Here is a 19,449-nt window from a genome sequence, read left to right on the forward strand (position 1 = left end):
TGGAGGAGGAAAATGAGAAAGGGATTACTGTGTCATTGGATAACATACCGATTGTACAGGATTTCCCGGATGTATTTCAGGAGATTCCAGGGTTGCCAACTAGTCGCGAGATCGATTTTGTGATAGACTTAGCTCCAGGCACTGCGCCTATTGCTAGGGCACCCTATAGGATGGCACTGGTAGAGATGAGAGAGCTGAGGGATCAGATTCAGCAGTTACTCAGCCAGGGTTTTATTCGTAGGAGTACATCACCTTGGGGAGCACCGGTTCTGTTTGTAAAGAAGAAAGATGGTTCGCTTCGTCTGTGTATAGATTACAGGGAGTTGAACAAGGTTACGATTCGTAACAAGTATCCTTTGCCCAGGATTGATGACTTGTTTGATCAGTTAAGGGGAGCCACATATTTCTCCAAGATTGATCTGCGTTCTGGGTATCATCAACTGAGGGTCAGGGAGCAGGATGTTCCTAAGACAGCATTTGTCACGCGATATGGTTCTTATGAGTTTCGAGTTATGCCGTTTGGGACGACTAATGCACTTGCAGTATTCATGGACTTAATGAATAGAGTCTTCCGGGCTTATTTGGATCAGTTTGTTATTGTCTTTATTGATGACATCTTGATCTATTCTCGGTCGGAGGACGATCATGCTAGACATCTTCGCATAATCTTGCAGATGCTTCGTGAGCACCAGTTATATGCCAAGTTCGAGAAGTGTGAATTTTGGCAACGGGAGGTGAAATTTCTGGATCACGTGGTGTCAGAAAAGGGGATAGCAGTGGATCCGGCCAAGGTTTCAGCGGTGGTTGAGTGGGGACAGCCTACATCACCTACTGAGATTCGGAGTTTTCTCGGTCTGACAGGATATTACAGGAGATTCATCCAGGGGTTCTCCAAAGTAGCAGGACCACTCACTCATCTGACCAAGAAGGGTGTACAGTTCGTGTGGGATGAACACTGTCAGCGAGCTTTTGATGAGCTGAAAAGGAAGCTGACTTCTGCACTGGTTCTGGCTACTCCGCAGAACGGAATAGAGTATCTTGTTTACACGGATGCTTCGTTGCAGGGTCTTGGATGTGTATTGATGCAGGAGGAGCGACCGATTTCTTATGGATCTCGGAAACTTAAGCCTCATGAGCTTAATTATCCAACACATGATTTGGAGTTGGCAGCAGTGGTCTTTGCCTTGCTTATTTGGAGGCATTATCTGTTGGGTGAGTCCTTCAGATTATTCAGTGATCACAAGAGTCTGCAGTACTTGTTCACTCAGCGGGAGCTAAATATGAGACAGCGCAGGTGGTTGGAGTTTGTAAAAGACTATCATTTTTCTATACAATACCATCCAGGGAAAGCGAATGTAGTGGCGGATGCACTTAGTCGCCGACCTGTTGGTAGTCTTTCTGCTCTATTCACTACTGAGTGGAATGCTTTAAAGAGTGTGGATGAGTTATCGGATGCTTTTATGGCTTGCATGGTGGTTACACTTTCCATCATTCGCAAGGTTTTACAAGCACAACTCACCGATCAGCAGTGTGTCGACAAGGTCGCAGAGATAGCTTCCGGAGAGGTTCCATTCTACTATGTTGGGGCTGATGGAGGTTTAAGGTACAAGGGACGATTAGTGGTACCTTCTGCTGATAATTTGAGGAAGGATGTGATGACTGAGACTCATCACTCTGAGTTCTCTATTCATCCAGGAGGCGATAAGATGTATCAAGATATGAAGCTGCAGTTTTGGTGGGCAGGTATGAAGATGGACATTGCTTTTTTTGTTTCTCAATGTAGTACTTGTCAGATGGTTAAGATTGATCATCAGAGGCCGCCAAGAGCTCTACAGCCACTACCAATTTCGGAGTGGAAATGGGAGAGCATATCTATGGATTTTGTGGAAGGGTTGCCAAATTCTTTCAAGGGGCATAATTCCATATGGGTCATTGTGGATAGGTTGACCAAGTCAGCTCATTTCTTGCCTATTTGCACTGACTACACTTCGGAGCAGTTGGCGAGGCTTTACATTTCAGAGATTATGAAGTTACATGGCATTCCATTGTCTATTATATCGGACAGGGATTCGAGCTTTGTATCTGAATTTTGGAAGAGTTTTCAGCAGGCTTTAGGTACGAAGTTACACCTTAGTACTGCTTATCATCCTCAGACTGACGGACAGACTGAGAGGGTGAATCAGATTATGGAAGATATGCTTCGGTCGTGTGTTCTGGATTTCAAGGGCCACTGGGAGGAATATTTGCCACTTGTGGAGTTTGCTTATAACAATAGTTTTCAAAAGACTATTGGTATGGCACCATTTGAGGCATTGTACGGTCGACCGTGTCGGTCACCTGTTTGTTGGATGGAGGTTGGAGAGAATCGATTCTTAGGTCCTGAGTTCATCAAGGATACCTTTGAAAAGATTGCTCTTATTCGAGATCGCATGCGTACTGCCTAAAGTAGGCAGAAGAGTTATACTGATCGCCGTACTTGGGCTTTGGAGTTTCAGGTTAGGGATCAGGTTCTACTCAAAGTGTCTCCTATGAAGGGTGTTATGCGCTTTGGGAAGAAAGGGAAGTTGTCACCGCGATTTGTTGGTCCATTCATGATTACGGATTGCATTGGAGCTGTTACTTATCGGTTGGCACTTCCGGATACTTTGGATCGCGTCCACAACGTGTTTCATGTTTCTATATTGCGGAAATTTCTTCGAGATGAGGATCGGTATCAGCATATCGATGTTGGGGAGATTGCGTTGCAGCCGGATGCAACTTATTTAGAGCCACCGTGTCGTATTGTCGACCGACGAGATCAGATTCTTCGTAATAAGGTTATTCCTTTGGTTCGTGTTCAGTGGAGTCGTCACAATGAGTCTGAGTCCACTTGGGAACGAGAGGATGTCATTCGCTCACAGTTTCCTGAAATATTGGAAGAAGGTAAGAGTGAATTCCGAGGACGGAATTCCTTTTGTTAGGGGGGAAGAATGTAATACCCCTAATTTTAAAAAGGATATTCCTGGTATTTAATGGTATTTAATTTATTATTTAAGTGCATTTTATTTGATTATGTGTCATTATTTTTTTTATTAGGTGCTTAATTGTTTTCTTTTGTGGTGATTTAATTTATTTCTTTTGTGGTAATTTAATTTATTTAAATGATATTTATTTTTAGTTATTTGATTGGAATTACTTGTTAGTGTTTTAATTATTTAAGTGGCATTAATGGTTTAAGTGTAATTGGTTTAGTTATTTGATTGGAATTACTTGTTAGTGTTTTAATTATTTAATTGGCATTAATGGTTTAAGTGTAATTGGTTTAATTATTCGATGTGTGTCTTATTTTATGTGTGTCTTATTTGGTTTAATTGGGTTTATTAATTATTATTTTGTTCAATTAGATTATTTGTTAAGTATTTAATGGTGAATAGGGTAATTAGGTAAATACATCTAACTAGGGTTTTAATTACAATATAAATTAGGGTTTTATATTATAACGGTCGTAGGTTTCTACGTTAATTGGATGGGCCGGTTAGGATTGTGAGTTGGACTTAAATGAACCTAGGGTTTAGGAAAACTCTATAAGTATAAGGTAGACGTCTGTGTAGGGGTTTTTTTAAACAAAGCACACGTTTTGTGGAAGTGAGAAGGAAAAACGCAGTTTTTCACATTCTGCCCAGATTTCATCAAACATCCGATCCCGCTTCGTCCGTGGTCCGATTGAGTTGAATTTTGGAGGAGAGGTTCACGACTCAGTGACGCACAATCTAACGGTGGAGATCAGAGTTTGACCTCGGGAACAGTGATTTGTACTCGTGAACAGTAACTGGGTCGCACAGGTTTTTTCCATTCTGCCCAGATTTCATCAAACATCCGATCCCACTTCGTCCGTGGTCCGATCGAGCTGAAATTTGGAGGATAGGTTCATGACTCAATGTCGCACAATCTGAACAGTGGAGATCAGATTTTGAGTTCGGGAATAGTGTTTCGTACCCGTGAACAGTAACCGGATTTTGGAACTCGCCGGGATTTTTTAAGAAGACGACGTTGAAACTTTGAACAAAAGTTTCTGAGGCAAGAATCTATCCTTACTCTTTCCCTTAGGCTTCATACTCTTTGCACTCTTAAATGATTTCAGGATTAATGAAGATTAAACCAAACTAAAATGATATCTGTTTTGCTATGAAACTGGTAGTTACAGTAGTGTTGTATGCTTGTTCAACCTAGACTAAGTATGTTTGTGGATGCATTGTGGTTCTGTGGTTCACGTTTTTCCTTACCACTGCTAGTATAAATTATTGGAAGGATGGGTCTAGATGATAGCTATCTTAACTTCTGTAATAGCAACTGTTGGAACTTAAATACTAGGAGGATTTGAGTTTAACACTAAATTGGTTTTGTGGAACACTATAATTTGAGCATATCTACATACATACTGTGAATATTGTTTTGATGCTTACATTATCACAGTTAGTATCAACTGTGGAGGTTAGGATTTTGTGATACATACCCTACATATCTGAATGTCATTTGTAAGGTGTTAAATAGAAGTTTTAATTAATTCTGTCTTTATATCAGACTAAAGGGAACAACTTAAATTGGGCATGTATATGTTGTTATTGTGACCCTGTTTATCAATGCTTACTTTATCACTGCTAACATTGAATGTTGGATGTTGGAATTTAGTTGATATATACTTGATTTATTGGTATTATTGACTACTGGAGGATTGGAAAGTAGGCACCGGTATGGGACGGTGGCATACTAAGGATGTGTTTGGTTTTTAAAACAATACCATTACCCACCTACTTGGAATAAGGATGGGATTAACTAAAAGTTAAGTCCCGTGGATTTGTATTGTCATGGCAACTACTTGTTGAGCGGCAATACCAGGGATTTTGGATGGATTTTATATATGTACTGTTATGGTGCCTCGGTATGAGCTTGAGCCTCAGGACCGATGGATAGGGAGCGTATATGCATTGGGATGTGTAGCTGGCTACGATGGTTGGATGTGTACCCTGTTTAGGTATAGGTACATATGCCCACTTCGTGTGCGTTTTAGCATGTTACCTCTATTCAGGTTGAGACCGGCCTGTAGTCCAGTGAGAGTCCTTTAGTGTGACTATATATATATATTTACGGACTATTAGCTATTGTTGAATTGTTTAGGATGTACATGCGTATCGGGCCTCTATTTGGATTGTAGTAGTATAGAACTTGCGCGTGGGCCTGACCCACCTCTATTTTTCAAGTACACGACAGTTCCAGACTTAGACGTGTTCGTGCTGAGCAGAGGTCTCTATTCACTCTTCCGACGATGTAGGGCTCTCTCTATAGTTTTATTTCTGGACGTTTATTACAGTTATTCTATCTTCCGTTTGGATGTTTAATAGGGGTCCACTAGAGATGGATTCCCAAGTTGTAAACTGATGGAGTTTTGGAGTTTGGGTTTGATGGATTTTAATAATTATAATATTTTGCGGATTCTATTTTTAGTTTCTCCAGCTTTAATTTCATTTCTTAATTTATTTTGTATTCCGTGTTCATTATAAAATATTAATTGTTTGATATTCCCTCGGGTTTGGGCCTGGGCCTGATCAACCCGTGTGTCGGATCCGGAGGGTATCTCAATAACCCTCTAACTATTAATTACATGACTACCCAAAGTGCCGTCTAAAGTTTCCAATTTGAAAGGGTCTCAAAATTTTAAATTTTCTTATATACGTTATATTATAATTATTTCTTAATATTATTAAAAGCTAATCAATATGGAAATTTAATATTGGATCTCAAAATTTTATATCTTAAGATAACTTTTTATTTTCTCTATTTAATTTCTCCTCCTCCTTCAAGTTTTTTTATTAAACTATAACCAATCTAGAAATTTTGGGCTCCTAAGATTTATATCTCTCCCTCTCTCTTCCCCGTATTGAATCTTAATATTGGTCCTTTCCCTCGTACTGAATCTTAATATTGGTCCTAAAGATTTATATTCTTAAATAATTTTTTTTTCCCTCTTATTGGCATTTTTTACAACAACACTAATTTTTTCATTTTTCGGTAAGTTATACATGCTATAAATATTAAATATGTATTCAACCGTTGTTGGGGAAAGTGGTGAAAATTTTCATATTCTTTTTCTAACTTTTATTTATTTATTTTCTTATTCTTCATATACTTTCCCTCCTCTCTCAACAAGTCGTCTCTCTCATCTTTCATTACAAGTTTATAGTTCTTTTTCTTCCCTCAATTCACATTACTATCAATTTGAACCCATTTTATTCTATTGAAGAATTTGTAGGAACCCATTTTATTCTATTGAAAAATTTGTAGGAGCATTGGATTAGAGTTTTCTAATAAGTTTTTATTCTTTAATTATTTACTAACTTTTGTTATTATAAATTTTTGTGCATATATATATATGTATATATATATATATATATATATATATGTACGTATTTCAAATATTTATATATTTTAACCAAACTTAAATACAAGAATCTAATTAATAATTTTACATTTCACAAAGTAAGAATGATATTTTTTAAATAAATATTATTTAATATTAATATACTATTAAAATGACAAAAAAATAAAATTTCGCTTAAGGCCTTAAATTATTTTAAGCTGCCTTATGGTCTTATTTTAATGAAAATTTTACACTCTTACAAATTTTTTGTGCAGGTGAAACCTTGTATATAAAGGTTTTGCATTTGAAAGTTTGTTTATGACTCTCAATTTTTAGAATTCTCAGGGCCAACCCTGACATGAGAGTTTAACATAAATGATGATTGAAGGGGACTATAGCTTAGTGATTAATCCGTCAAAAGTTTTACTTGATATTGATGCCATTTGGGTATTTGGTCATACATTTAGCTATATTGGGTTAAGCCACAGACAAATGATTCGGTTCACATAACCTTGTCAGGAGAATATATCAGGTGAATGAACATGCCGTGTTATTCGTATGTCCAATTAATGAAAAATGGATCCCAGCACTTGAAAAAAATTGTCCAAAATAGTTTCGCATAAACTTATTCATTAGATTTTCATTGGCTGAATATATAACGATGTAGCATGCTCAACTCACCCTATACATACACCTTGTCCAGTAGTACGTTATGAAGAGAAAAGAGACTATTTTTTATTTGTTTATGTTTTCGATGCATTTTTTATTTTTTTAATGTTTTTTATTCTTTCATATAAAATTTGTAGAAGAGAAAACGTAAATGAATTGTATTGATATTTAATCTCATCTTATTGGATTAAAATTATTACCAAAAAAAGGAAAGAACTTTACAATAGTTTTGACCTTACATGTATAATTTGTATTAGACTATAGCATTTGGCAAAATTATTATTATTATTATTTTCACACATCACAATACATTCATTAAAAAAACCACCTTTATTAAAAGTGGTTAAATTATCATAAATTGGGCTGGGTTAACAACTTTAAGTGCAATTAGGTTGGCACAGTTATTACTTTGTTTTCATTTGAAAAATAATTTTAAATTTTTTGTTTTCATTTGAAAAATAATTTTAAATTTTTTGTTTTCATTTTGGTCTTTGTTACCAAGTTATTTAAAGGAAATTTCAATTTTGTGGACTGCAAAATTCCAGTGTGTAGGTTCTACTTCTAGAAGATTTTTCTACAAATCAGGGGTAAGCACGTGTGAGGCACAATAGAGTCAATTCAGATTCTACTATAAATACCCAATCTCGATTCACACGCACAACCCTTCTATTCTCACCCCCAAATGGGGAGAGCGACTCAAAACAACACATCAAAACCCTAATTTCCATGAAAAGCTGACCAATCAGCAAGAACAATTATGGATTTCTCATCTCTCACAGAAGCTCAGCAACAACAGCTCCAACAGCTCCAACAACAATTTCTGGAACACCAACGCCAACAACAACAACAGGAACAAGCCCAACAACAACAACAGCAGCAGCAAATTCAAAACTATGCTTCACAGTCCTATGATCCATCTCAGGTTGTTCAATCCTATGATCAATCTTATTATCCATATTACCAATACCAAGACCCACAACAATCACAACACTCGCAACCACAACCACCGCAATCGCAACAACAATACGCCTATTACCAATCCGATTCCACCAATGAGTATCAGCAACAGCCACAACATCAACATTATTCACAGCCCGAATTGGCACCGGTTCATCCTCCGGGGGTTTCAATTCCGCACGAAGCGCCGCCCCAATCCGGTGAATCTGGTGGCGCAGCGGCGGTTTCAGGGCAGGGGCAAGTTCAGGTGCAGCACCAGCAGAGTGCTTATTATCCGCAACAAGCGCCGCCGGTTGGGGAGCAGCAGATTTCGGGATACCCAGTTCCGGTCGGACTGAATGCGGCCGCTGCAGCTGCCGTGGCAGCATTGTCGCAATTGACTCAATTTGCTGGGACTATGGATGCCGCGGAGAGGGCGATGGCGGGGTTTCAGGAGCGGCAGTGGCACGGAAGAGGTGGGGGATATGGGATGAAGATGGATCCGGGGCCGATGATGGGGCCTGGGCCGATGCATCATGGACGGGGGCCAATGCATCCGCCGGTAGGTTGTTCTTGATCAAATCAGTCATTTTCTGTAAACTTGTGTAATTGGAGCTTTCACTTAATAATGGTTGTTTTATAGCTTTGAGCTGGTTATTTATAATTAGCTGTGTGGCTTCTTTGATGTGAATGATCTCTCTGATTTTGCATGTTTTGCTCAGTAAGTAAACATTCTTTCTTCTTTTAATGTTGTTTAATTAAACTACTTATATTTATGTTAAATTAAAATCCTGTATTCTGTACATCTATTTTTGCAGTAGGGGAATTTAGTTTTATTAATCCAAAAATAAATAAATAAATAGAATCTTCAATGAAGCTTACATGCCCAAACGAAGATGACAGCGAGCCCATAGAAAAATCTGTAGGCAAAAACTCCTCACAGTCCGGGAGCATGAAAACCTAACCAACGACTAGAAAATAACTCTCACATTGGAATGGAGAAGACAACCAAATGCAAAAAGATTCATAAATCAACCCCTTCTGTTTATCGAACATGTATAATCAATATTTTAGTAATTTGGTTCTTGTTATTCATACAATCAACTGAAGAATTTTATTCTTAATTGATCGTATCCTTTACCACTATTAAGAATAAAATGTTCTTAGGTGTATACTGCTGTTTCTGCTGATCTTTCTATGGACCGTATTGGCTTGGTACTCTTTCTAAGAATTTTTTTGTAATGCTTTCGTGATTATATATAATCAGATATTCTAATACACTTGAGAAGTGTATCAAAATCCATGGGTGGCATTCCATTGAGGAATATTATCAGAATTCTTAGCATCATCTGTCTGTTTCATTTAAAGATCATCGTTCTCCTTTAGATCAAGTGATGCCTCTCTTTCCATATCTTCCGTGGGTTAATATTTTTGTTGACTCATGGTGAGTTTGATAGTCATCATTTGATCTGGAAGAACCTTATCCTTCTATGTTATTGAGCCACTTTCATGGTATTTCTTTCCTAAATTATCTGGCCTTATTTACTAAACCATATGTATGCCTCACAGTTGAGGTAGGCATTCTAATCATTTTCATTGCTTCAGTTGACTCCATCCATCTGGAAGACAAATTATGCTATAGCTTTTTTTTGATAAGTCAAATTAATGCTATAGCTTATAAGAACCTTTCAACTCGATTTTTATATCTCATGGTTTTTTGGAGACCAACTTAAAGTTTTTTATTTGAGCAACGTGTTTTGTTCTTTTTCTTTTACTTGGATGATTGTTCAGGTTTCTATTTGAGAGTTTTTGAGGTGTGCAAGATCTAATGCCTTCGTGCTGCCAACCGTCTGGAGCAAGATGCGTTGAGGATGTGGAGAAACATGGTTGGTCCTGTCATTCTTTCAGTAGTCATTTCCTGTCCTTTTCATTTTCCTTTAGAAGCAAACAGAACAATGGAGAAAAATAAATTACATTTGTCAAAGAATAATAGAAGGCAAGTTCTTTGAGCTTGAGGAAAGGAAGTTGCTGAGCCAAAACATCAATTAGGTTAGTGGCATGCTTGGGAATCAAACACTTTTGAACAGTGTTTTAGAATGCATATTGGGACGTGTTTTCAAAATTTTCTACTGGGACATGCTCTGAAAGCACAGCTCAATGCCTTCATTTTTTGATGATCTATAATTCTTGGGACCTATATGATGATTTATATTTTGTATGGCCCACAACTTAATTTGACAAGGAACAAATTTGGACATTTTCCTTGGAATGAAAGTAGAAGATGGTTTCCATTATTTTCTGTGTTGGATAGAATTTGTGGACGCTCACGGCTAGGGCACTATATAATAAGCAAAGTTAGTTTTGTTGACGCTCACGACTAGGGCTATATACAAGCAAAGTGAGGTTGGCTCATTATTGGGGTGAATCTCGGCCAAAATGTAGGCTTGATGATTACACCTGCCTCGTAGGCTAGGTGGTACTTGGTTAGTCTCTCAACGTAACTGTAAAAGCTCAAGAACTCTTGTCCTGTCACCCAAAAAAAAAAAAAAAAATGTAGGCACAAGGATTGAACCTGAGACTCAATGCTTGCCATTTTCAGTTGGAAGATTTGTTAGATTAAATTCCTGCATTATTTTATTACCTTAGGGTTTACCCAGTACCAGGTTTGTTTTATTTAGACTCTACACGTACATAATTCTTGAACCTTGAATTTAGGCAAGTAATACAGAACAGTTGAAATGAGCCAACTGAGCTTGAGCTCGTTGAATTTCTGAGGAATCATGTTGTGTGTGAGCCCACCATGACTTCAGCCCTAGTCGTGACGTTTCCTTTTCATTAGCTGAAATTCTAATAGATTGGTAGAACAATAAATTCAATTAGGACAACGGAGTTGCTAAACTATGTGATTTTCCTACTAGGAGAATTTGAATCAGGCGCCCCGTCTTTTTTGTTCGACAATGCCCTCACATGTTTTTGGATTCTCGTTGCCATTGGATTTCTTGCAAAAGCTATAGGTATGGCCTTTAAATTCTCTGCATGTTTATTTTCCATGTATAAATGAAGGAATGTAGTTGAAACGTTGTTAACGTTGTGACTTGTGAGTGTTATCTTTTCATTCTGGTCATGGTGGGTAGGGCATTCTAAAGGTTTGTACCCTTGAGTCAACTTACTTGATTTTGAAACTTTGATGGGCCTCACTGACTCCTTAAACAAAATTATGAAGTTTTTATTTATATATAAATTTAGTATTTCTAATTTAAAACAGAGAGTCGGCTCAGCTAATACAATAAAGCATTATTAACTCCATTTTATTTAGAAAAGTACCTGCCTACTCGCTGGTGAGTAAACGTTGTCCTCACCACCGATGATAAAATGACACTAAAGGTTTGTACCCTTGAGTCAACTTACTCGATTTTGAAACTTTGATGGGCCTAACTGACTCCTTAAACAAAATTATGAAGTTTTTATTTATATATAAATTTAGTATTTCTAATTTAAAACAGAGAGTCGGCTCAGCTAATACAATTAAGCATTATTAACTCCATTTTATTTAGAAAAGTACCTGCCTACTCGCTGGTGAGTAAACCTTGTCCTCACCACCGATGTGGCACGATGATTAAATTACACTATCCATTTTGAATGTAAAATATGTAAAAGAAGAAAATAAAATATAATCTTACTTTTCCCGCTCTTATTTTTTTAATTCAAAATTGACATATATCATTCTATAATTGTGCCACATCTGTGGTGAGGATGAGGTTCCTACTCACCGGTGAGTAGGCAAGTATTGTCCCTTTAGTTAGGCTTTGGCTAAACGAACCTCTTTTATGGTTCCTGCTACTATTTTTATTTATTTTTTATTTTTTTATAAGTAGTGATTCCTGCTACTATAAATTTGACCAGAAGTTTTATGCTAGCTGTCCTAACACAAGTTACTCTTCCGTTTGGGGTTTGGACCTGTAGGACACGAGCCTTCATTGAGTTCTACCTGAAATAAGTCTAAATTTTACTCCCTCTGTCTCAAATTAAGTCCCCTTTGTGAGTCACAGTTCCCAAAGGGAACTTTTAATTTGAGACGGAGGGAGTATTTGACTTGCACATATCTTCTTTTCTAACAACCCGTGTTTTCATGTAGTCAATGACGACTCGTAAATTTTTCTATCACTGTCGAGCAAAACTTCTTAATGCTCGTCTAGCAAATGCCTCCAGATTCTCCCATTGTGAAGTGTTTTTGTTGTTACTATTCAAATAATGAAATCGTGTACCTACAGACGGTTTGTGCTCTGAAGGAATCTGCTTTCCTTATTTTGAGCAGCTAGCTTTATAAGTACATTAAAAGAATTAGGAGTGAGAATTCTTGAAAACACTCTACAAGGCAGTCATTTACGATCATTTTTAAGCTTCTTGTTTCTTTTGCATTGTTACCAAAAGGGAGTTTGACATTTTGTTTTGGCCAAATTTCAATCTTCTCTAGCTTTGACCAAAATAGCCAGCATACAGAGAACATTTCGTCCCTGCTTAAAGGAGTTTGCTTTCTTTAATTTCGAGCAGTTGGCTTTGCAAGGGCATTGAAAATAATTAGGTTTAAGAAAATTCTTGAAAATATTCTACAAGGCAGCTATTTTTAAGCATGTCATTTTCTCTTCTCTTGTTCTTTCCAAGAACCAAAAGGGACCTTAAATTTTGTTTTCGACAAATTTCATTCTTCTATAGCTTTGACAAAAATAGCGCCTGGATTTTGAAGCTATTTTCTGAATACATCATTGATGATGTAGCTTTAACCACTATGATACGTCACAATGGGAAAATGGCATTATATATAGGTGTTGTTTACAGTTGATGTAAATTTAGTGAAAGATCTTTTCATTTTGTTTCCACAATGCTTTAAGGTTAGCATTTGTAGTCACTTCCTTTTGATGAGAATAAATCCAACCACTTTCTTCATGATGCTCTGATTTTGGTCTCCCTTTGGACAATGCATAGTTACATAGTCAATCCTAGTTGATTCACCGGAAATTTGAAAATGTGTCTATTTTGTTCCTTGTAGCATTTGAAATGAGTTCAGTGGTCACTGATTGCCATCTCTTTATTTATATAATTCTTTTTGTTGGAGGTAATTATTATATTCTAAGTACTCCATCTATCTCATGCACGATGTGGGTCCCAAGCCTTGGGAGAGAGGGGAGGGTTGCTAGTGGCTAATAGACAACTTAATATCTCCAACAGGACCTGAACGGACATAAACTTTGAACAGGGAACATGTCTCATTTATTTTATCATGAATCTTGAGTAGTTGGGACTTGGGACAAATGATTTGTTTAATATTACTACTATTCTGTTCTAAGCAAGGAATATGTTGCCCTTGGTGTCCAAAGATTTTCATGAGAGGTTGATGTGAGGTTATTAAAAACAATTCATCTACATACATATTGTGGATTGATTGCTAGGGGTACAATTTGGGTGAGCCAACACGAATCCAGCCCAAGCACAACCCGATCTTTCCACTGGCTTGCGCAGCTTTTTTTGTTGCTCGGGTTGGGCTTGAGTTGAATTTTTTCAATGTGACTTCAATTTTGTTTGAGCTTGGGCAGATGCGTCAAGTAACCCTAGCCCAACCTTAATCCGGCCTATAACTAAATTAGTAATCTATTTTTATTGAAGTATTTATAACATGAGTTTTACCTGAGTTTAACCCCACTAACTCAAGATTAACCTGATCAACCTAAACATAACACTACAATCTTGACCCTAACCTGAGTTTACAAAAATATGTTCGGGTTGAGGTCGGGTTAGGGCTCGGTCTCAGGCTTGGGTTAAAGTTTTGTTCCTTGAGTTGGGCCCTGTTGCCCTTAACCCGACAAGTTGCCCTAGTTCACCTCATTGATCTCATATAATTGTGGAAAAGACTCAAATTGGGTATCCATTTTCTGTGGATTTTGGAAGAGGTCTGCCAGCTAAGGTGACGGAACCTGTAGCAAGACTACGTGAGAAAAAGACAGCATGAAGATTTTTCTCATGCACAGAATGTTAGGTCTCCCTTGCAACATTTACTTTTATCCATTACATTCTCTCTTTCTCAATGGTACTTTCTAACATCATTTCTTTTTTTGCTCCATATGAAGTGAAATAACACATCATGGGCAAATGCTTGATACAAGTACTGTCTGCCCGTGATAAATCAACTACTTGGCAATGCAGATAGAGGTCTCTTTAAAAGCTTAAATAAATTACAACAACATTTTAGGGTGAAGCTGAAAGTGGTGTTTTTAATGTGTTCGTGATATAGGTAACTAGGCTGCCTTGATCTTCCCCATATGTATTTTTTTTTTATCAGTGATCTTCCCCAGAATTTCTTCTTTTGTTTTATATCTTTTCCCTCAACAACTAGCAAGAATGTTTATGTTTGCTCCAAATTTTAAAATCATGAGAACCCTTTTGAGACCTACTCTGCAGGTTGGTCGGTCTCCATACAGGGGTGGCGGTAGAAGGGGTGGTGGGCAATTTAGAGGTGGTGGCCGGGGAAATTTTGGCAATCGCCCTCCCAGGTCAGGTGGCTTAGGGCCACCATTCCGTGGGAAAGGACGTGGTCGGGGCAGGGGTGGTCCTAGGGGCTCTGCACCACATGATGCAACGTCATCTTCCAATCCAGAACCTTCAGCTGAAGAGGAAGAATTAACAGAAGAGGCAGAACCTTCAGCTGATAATCATGAAGAGGAACTCCAAGATGCAGTACCTACTGAGACATCTGCACTGGTGCAGGGAAGTGCAGTTCCTAACCGGCCACATCCACAAGTTGCATGGTGTGAATTATGTAGGGTTGATTGCACTAGCTTGGAAATCCTTGAGCAGCACAAGAATGGAAAGCGACACAAAAAGAATTTGCAAAGGTTTGAAGAGTTGAAAAGTGCTAGCAAACCTGTCACTGAGAATGAGCAAAAACCTGTTTCTGATTTGAATCCTGAAGCGACTTTGCAGCCAGAAAATGTCCGGGAGGGTGAAGAGAACAAGGAGACTCTGCCAGCAAATTTACCAAATGGAGGTGTTACCGATGAAAATAAAGTGGAGAATGAACAGTCCAATGTCCAAGCAAGGAGGCCTTCGATGAATCGCTTTGACAATCAGAGGCGTGGAATGAAACGGAAGATGAGAGGTGGCCGTGGAGGGAAGCGCATGAAAACTTCTGATACACCAAGGTGGCCAGTTGAACCTCCTAAACCTAAAGTGGTGATTCCCTTGATCTGTGACTTGTGCAATGTCAAGTGTGATACACAGGAGGTTTTTGACCGCCATCTCGCTGGTAAAAAACACATTTCTAAGCTCAAACGATTTGAAGGTCACCAAGCTATGTATGGGCCAATGGGGCTTCAGGCTCTTTACCCTCCTAACCCTATCGCGCAAAGTTTATTACTTCCTCAAGGTCCTCAACAAGCTTTTTATGGTCATCAGGGCTCATATCCTCCTCCAGGGGCTTATATGCCTCCTCAAGCTCATAATGGAGCACCTGCTGCAACATTTACAGGTTCTGGATTGAAACAAGATCCCAACCCTCAAGTGTCAGAAGCCAGCGCTCAATTTGCTGGCCAGGAAGCTGTACCCAAAGCTCAGCCGCAGTCAGCCTTACAGACAAAATCCGTAAATGGTGCTCCGGAATCTGAAGGCATGGGTCTAAATACTCCACTGGACTATGTAGCTACAGAAGGTGAGTAATTTAAAATATTGTAGCTCTTCAAACTATTTCAATCCCAGATTATTTAGTCACTCCTGATCATGTCATCTTGCAGGGACTTGACATGCAAACAAATGAGCTAGCTGTGTGTGGGACATGTTGCAGCAGATTATTTTGTGCCCTATTTGGTTTCTCTGTGCAAAAAATAACTTGTTTTTGGTTGTTTTCTTGGTCCTGTTGGTTTCATATGATGGTTATTATTTTTTGTTTCCGGTGGTCAATGTTCTACCTCGTGGTTTTAACTTAATGAAATGCCGACAATTTTCTTTGAACTTGCATGCTGGTAATTATTGGGCATTTGGTTATGATTACTCATTTTGGAATGGTTTGTTGCTGAACCAAAAAGATTGAGATCACCCCACTATTGTTTCTTGTTATGATAAACAGAAGTGCTGCTGGTGGATCATGGATGCAACTAGTTCTTTTAGGTTCATGTCTCTTCCCAGAAGTCGTAGATCTTGTAATTTGGGATCTTTCTGGAGGGTTCGTGTTGGAAATATGGGTAGCCTGAAGTCTGCAGAATTTTGTTGTTTCATCGTTGCAACTTTTGACCCACTCTGTACTCTCTCTTGCTTTTTTCCCTTTCACTTTGGATATTCAACGTTGGGAGTCAATTTAAGTTCCCCTCTAAAGCTTTCAGGAAAACGAAGATGATAACAGGTTTATTTTTATTGCTTGGCTGCCCGTGTCAATTTACATTTGACGAATGTTCCCATGTCATGAAAATGACAAAAAAATTAGCTTTATTGTTGGACAACGTGGGGCTCGACGATGATCAGTCATAAGACCTACACAGATAAAATTTTATATATAATTGACGACTATTATCATCATTTCTAAGCTTGTTTTTAAACGGTCATGTCTCATAGAATTGCCTACTTTCATGATCATTTCAACATCATAGTGGTCTAATGAGCAAGGGGCCATTGCGTATCATTACTTATGGAAATGTTGTCTTACTTGCAAACAATAATGCCCGGCCAGAAAGAGGCTGCTGCAGCTGTTATGACATTCAAGAGACTTTACTGGGCCGGGAAGGGAAACTAGCTGTGTCTCACATACAGCAAATTCTGTGGATCCGAGTCCACTATGGGTGAGCCCAATTCAAGATGATAGTACTCTTAAATGATCCATATATGTAATGATATTCTGATTTGCAGTTTGTTATCTTTCAAATCAAGTGACCAATTAAAGGACTTAATGGTAAGAAAGTGTTGATATAGACGTTCAAACACTTGTTCTCTATCTTTGCGCAAGATTAACAAAATAAAACATGCTTGCTTTGAAGTAAACCCGTAAAAGTAATAGTAGTACATAAAACAAAGAACCACAGCTCGATCTGCAGGGTTTGAAACTGCCATACCACAATACACACACAAAATTGACACGTAAAAATAAGTTATTAGTACTCTATGACATATTGAATTACTGTAATTATTTTTTTTAAAAAAAACCCTTTATTTTTCTCTTCTTCTCCGCTCTCTTTCAGATTTTGAGGCTCAAAGTTTATAAGCGAATCTGTAATTCTCTTTATGAAATGCAGTGACTCAAATGATCCCCCATTTTTTTTTTTTTTTTCTATATCGTTTTCAACTAGTATCATACATGGCTAATATGATTTTCACCCCAAGAGAGAGGACAAAAAAGAAGGGGAAAAAATAGAAAAAAAAAAAAAAATTAGAGGAGATAGATTTATAGTGGGTTCCATGGTTGTAGGCTTTAACCGATATATGAAGTTGGCTAGGAGGGGGGTGGTCAAATATTCATTTTTGAATCAAAGTCTAATTTTTTACTCTTTCAAAATTCTCTCATTTTTCTTTTCTTTTAAAATTTTTTGTTAACTATTTATCTTTCTCAAATGATTTTTTTGATTGACATATTATTTTGAGTAATTTTTCTTCCTTGTCTCTAGATTTGAAGAATCCATATTTATTGTCATGTTTATTTGACTTACCAATAAGAAAGAGTTAATATAAGTGTTCAAAGATTAATAGTAATTAATAGTAGTACATAAAACAAACAAGCACAGCTCTGCAGGGTTTGAAACTGCCATTCCAATATTCGAACTTAGTTTGTTTCTGCCAAAAAAAACAGTATATATATATGTCCCAAATAAGCATCATCAGGTGGTATTATTCCCTCCTCGATCTCCTCCTATAAATACAAAATCCTCTAAAAAGCAACACAAATTGCTCTTCATTACAAACAATTAATCACATAATAGAGCAATTGGGGTCTTGGTTGGGGTATTGATAAACCATTTGGTAAGGCGGGTATTGGTAAGAAGTGGTCCAAATCAGGGGAGGCTGCACCTCATTTTGCTTCTCTTCCGGCTTCTTCTCACCAACTGCAGTGACGCTTACCAGCTCCGCATACCCCACGCTCTTGCTCTTTCTCAGCGCCGTCGTCAGCTCAACCGCGTCCACCCCATCCCCGGTTACCTCTATCTGGTTCTTGTCCGCACCCTGTAAAGCTGCTGACTCCACTCCTGCACAACATACATACTTTTAGCCATACATATATAAATATGCGTACGTATATTTTCTAAATTCCAAGCAAAATTGGAAAAACTACAAGCTTTACTGATTGGTACAAAAATTTTAAACAAAAAAACTGTTACGCTGGCTTAAAGAAGAAACCAAATTTACCTGAAATACCCACTACTATCTTCATGGCTTTGGAACGAGACTTCTGTCCATTCAAGGACATTTTGATCACTAGCTTTTGCTGCAATCAAAAACCCAAATCACATTTAGCTTTATAATCATATAAAATCCATTGCAAGTGCAGTCTATTTCCCGATATACACATACATAAATAAAATTATATATATACCTTCATTTTGATCCTCCCTCCTGTTTGGTGAATATGATGAACGAACCAAAAAAAAAAAACAAAGACGCAATAGATGGAGTTTGAGAACGGTGGAGCGGTACTTGAATGTGTTGGTGTGTTATGATCGAGTATGTGAATGGAGTGCGAGTTATGGCCTCTATTTATAGTGATGGTTCCCATCGTAAATGGACTCGATCAACGTAGGCAGTCTTTACGTACTACTGTGATTAGTCAAATACCGGTAGGCCCCAAAAGTCATCACCAAAGAATCCTCCCAGAAGGACACGCAACAAACGCGTATATTCATATATATATATATATATATACACACACTATTATATTTTGTGAATGAAAATGACAATATTCCACTGCTCAACCATATGATATTTTAATTATACAAAATAGAAACCATGTGATAGTTTGAGATATATTCGGTATATGGTTGGTATAATGAATAGAGAATATACGTACGGACAAAGGTTATGGAAACTTCTGCCACGTATGTTGAGTGATTTATTGTTTTTCATGCATTCAATCCCACATCTCATATAGAAATTTAGTGTGACAATAAATGGATTTGAAAAGCGTGGGGTTGGTTAACTCCAATTTATGATCACAAAGGCACCAACACCTTCTATTGCATTTCTTCCATCCCCCACTTTCTTTGTTAGATTTAGTATTCGTCCGCCCCATATGCATGTTAGTGAGTTTGGACTATTAATTGATTTTCTCTACTTCTCTTTCAAATCACTTGTGACCAAAGCCAAATGTATACAGCAATATTGCTTACTACATGTGCAAGTTCAAGAAGCTCAATCCGAACTCGTTCCATCCCGAACTTGGGTCAAGATGAGCTAGCCCGAAAAAAATCCGACATCATTTCATGTCC

General features: G+C 37.8%; 2 protein-coding genes across 2 annotated transcripts; one reads left to right on the plus strand and one right to left on the minus strand.

Moving 5' to 3' along the window:
* Positions 1–7,725: 7,725 nt before the first annotated feature.
* Positions 7,726–15,997, plus strand: LOC132286132 (uncharacterized). Its single transcript, XM_059788399.1, has 3 exons — positions 7,726–8,561; positions 14,453–15,698; positions 15,781–15,997. Exons 1-3 carry the CDS (start codon positions 7,821–7,823, stop codon positions 15,786–15,788), a joined length of 1,995 nt encoding a protein of 664 aa, XP_059644382.1. The 5' UTR covers positions 7,726–7,820; the 3' UTR covers positions 15,789–15,997.
* Positions 15,998–17,786: 1,789 nt separating this feature from the next.
* LOC132283550 (heavy metal-associated isoprenylated plant protein 16-like) lies at positions 17,787–18,703 on the minus strand. Its single transcript, XM_059785513.1, has 3 exons — positions 18,561–18,703; positions 18,374–18,452; positions 17,787–18,213 (listed from the first exon to the last, which is right to left on the minus strand). Exons 1-3 carry the CDS (start codon positions 18,564–18,566, stop codon positions 17,939–17,941), a joined length of 360 nt encoding a protein of 119 aa, XP_059641496.1. The 5' UTR covers positions 18,567–18,703; the 3' UTR covers positions 17,787–17,938.
* Between the last annotated feature and the right edge of the window lie 746 nt (positions 18,704–19,449).

Source organism: Cornus florida, unplaced genomic scaffold, assembly GCF_030987335.1.
Source record: "Cornus florida cultivar Cherokee Brave unplaced genomic scaffold, ASM3098733v1 CherokeeBrave_3.0.0_Hap2_Chr11, whole genome shotgun sequence".
NCBI lineage: Eukaryota > Viridiplantae > Streptophyta > Magnoliopsida > Cornales > Cornaceae > Cornus > Cornus florida.

Excerpts from the sequence above, each read along its gene's own strand:
- LOC132283550 (XM_059785513.1), bottom strand. Across the intron at positions 18,214-18,373 it reads GATAGTAGTGGGTATTTCAG|GAGTGGAGTCAGCAGCTTTA; the intron begins GTAAATTTGGTT and ends TATGTTGTGCAG.
- LOC132286132 (XM_059788399.1), top strand. The coding sequence starts at position 7,821 with ATGGATTTCTCATCTCTCACAGAAGCTCAGCAACAACAGCTCCAACAG. Across the intron at positions 8,562-14,452 it reads GGGGGCCAATGCATCCGCCG|GTTGGTCGGTCTCCATACAG; the intron begins GTAGGTTGTTCT and ends CCTACTCTGCAG.